Source organism: Alexandromys fortis, unplaced genomic scaffold (genome assembly GCF_014885135.2).
Source record: "Alexandromys fortis isolate MF-2015 unplaced genomic scaffold, M_Fortis_MF-2015_v1.1 scaffold_74, whole genome shotgun sequence".
Lineage (NCBI taxonomy): Eukaryota > Metazoa > Chordata > Mammalia > Rodentia > Cricetidae > Alexandromys > Alexandromys fortis.
In genome coordinates, this window is record NW_026068008.1 from 406,301 (window position 1) to 408,537 (window position 2,237).

Genomic DNA, 2,237 nt, shown 5'->3' on the forward strand with positions numbered 1-2,237 from the left:
AAAAAAAAACAAAAAAACAAACAAAAAAAAAAAAAGGTGCACCACTATGCATGGCTCTTAAAAAATAATTTTAATTCAATTTTTAAGTTAACCTGCAAAACAATGTATAAAAAAACAAACAAAAAAAAAAAAAGGTGCACCACTATGCATGGCTCTTAAAAAATAATTTTAATTCAATTTTTAAGTTAACCTGCAAAACAATGTATTTCAGGGGGCTGGAGAGATGATTCAGTGGTTAAGAGCACTGGTTGCTCTTTCAGAGCACTGAGGATCAGTTCCCAGCACCCACGTGGCAGCTTGCAACTGTCTGTAATTCCTGTTCTAGATCTGACACCCTCATACAGATATACATGCAAGCAAAAACACCAATGTACATAAAATAAAAGTAAATAAAAATTTAAAAACAGTTTGTTTTATTATGGCATTTTCGTATATATGTGTTCGTATATATATATTGTTCTGATTTGTATCCCCTGCCTTATTCCCATGCCTATTGTATCTTTTTTTTTTCTAAAATTTATTTTTATGTGAATTGGTGCTTAGCCTGCGTTCATGTCTGTGTGAGGGTGTCAGATCTTCAGAGTTACAGACAGCAGTGAGCTGCCACGTGGGTGCTGGGAATTGAACCCAGGTCCTCCGGAAAAGCAGTCGCCTCTCTCAACCTCTGAGCCATCTCTCCAGCCCCATGTATCTTTTTTTTTTAAGATTTATTTTTTTTTATTTTTTTAAAAGATTTATTTATTTATTATGCATACAACATTCCTTCCGTGTATGCTTACATGCCAGAAGAGGGCACCAGATCTCATTATAGATGGTTGTGAGCCACCATGTGTTTGCTGGGAATTGAACTCAGGCCCTCTGGAAGAGCAGTCAGTGCTCTTAACCTCTGAGCCATCTCTCCAGCCGTCACCTGTTGTATCTTTAATAAAGACCTCTGACGTTTTGATATGGCTCCCTCCCTCATGAGACTGAGAGACAAATGCAAAGCATCAGCTCAGAAACTTGAGTGATTATGTTGTGTCAAGGGCTGTGGGAGTGTAGCCCAAACTAGATATGTAGCATGCATAAGGCTCTGGATCTGAACCCTATCACTGGGGGAAACTGGATATAGTGGCTGCAGTTGCAACACTGAGGAGACTTAAGCAGGAGGATTGCCTAGAGCAGGACATCAGCCTGGGCTACTAGAGATCTTGTTTCTAAACAAGAATCATCCCATGTGTGGCAATTTTGATTCACATTCAGCCTCAAAGGCTTGGTGGGAGTTTGTTGTTGTTCCTTCCCAGTTTTGGGGATCCAAACCAGGGCCTGGGCAAGTGCTCTCCCATGAGCTCCTCCACAGTCGGAGAAAGATTTGTAAGGGCTACGGGACTTGTGGGGGGGGGGGGAGATGCCTGAACTCTGCCTTCTCTCTTCTGCGTAGGGCATCATGAAGCAGCTGCCCGTCTTGGAGCCTGGAGACAAGCCCAGGAAAGCCACATGGTCTGTAAGGAAAGTTCAGACACACACAAGAACTCGAGTTTTTGTTTCATTTATTACTAACATATTTGCGCATCACCAAGGGGGTAGCAATGAAACTGGGGTAATTGGACTCAAACTGTCTGAGGTCTTCAGAGGGGTGGGGGGGGGCAGTCATTATCACAGAACAGCTGCTAATTTTATTAAAACCTGTTTACCAGGAGGAATGATGCTGTGGCCATCTGGCATTCTCGGCTACAAATCCGAGGTCCTCCCCTGAGCTGTGACTCATTCTTAAGGTTGCAGGGAGTTGAATGTGGGTTATACTGGCTCCAGTGTGCATTCATCACCTCCTACTGGCTAATATTGACGGCTGCTGTATAGGCTCCAGAGTCCGAAGACAAATAGTCCCTCTGTAGTGAAGTTAGAGACAGAGCAGGTGATGGAGTCTGAGGGGCTCCCAGGAAGTTGCAGAGAAGTGCAGTGTTCCCACAGGGTTCCAGGTGAGCCTCCACGCCCACTTCCATACATGTGCTGAAGATGTGCTTTAGGGTAAAGCCCTCTAGAGAACTGGGAATGTAGCTTGATGGTAGGCTCTGCTTAGCACATGTAATACCCCTAGTAAGATCCCAGCACTGAACGGTAGGAGGAAGCGGGTACCATAAGGGAGGCCTGCACAAACAGCCTGTTCCTGCCTGTCTGTTCAACCGCAAATATCTTTACTTATTCTTTCACTGTTTTATTTTTTTTATATTTTTTTATATTTATTTATTATGTATACA

At 43.1% G+C, this 2,237-nt stretch overlaps 1 protein-coding gene across 4 annotated transcripts in view; it reads left to right on the forward strand.

The window, feature by feature from the left end:
* The window catches only part of Rabepk (Rab9 effector protein with kelch motifs), a 35,648-nt gene that overhangs the window by 13,832 nt on the left and 19,579 nt on the right, over positions 1-2,237 (forward strand). For 3 of the 4 annotated variants that reach the window (XM_050161689.1, XM_050161688.1, XM_050161690.1), the window contains exon 2: positions 1,421-1,479. The exons of the other annotated variant lie outside the window; for it this stretch is intronic. In XM_050161689.1, coding sequence (XP_050017646.1) covers positions 1,427-1,479 — 53 coding nt within the window. In that variant the 5' untranslated portion in view covers positions 1,421-1,426. The remainder of the gene's footprint in view (positions 1-1,420; positions 1,480-2,237) is intronic. 4 annotated transcript variants of the gene reach the window in all.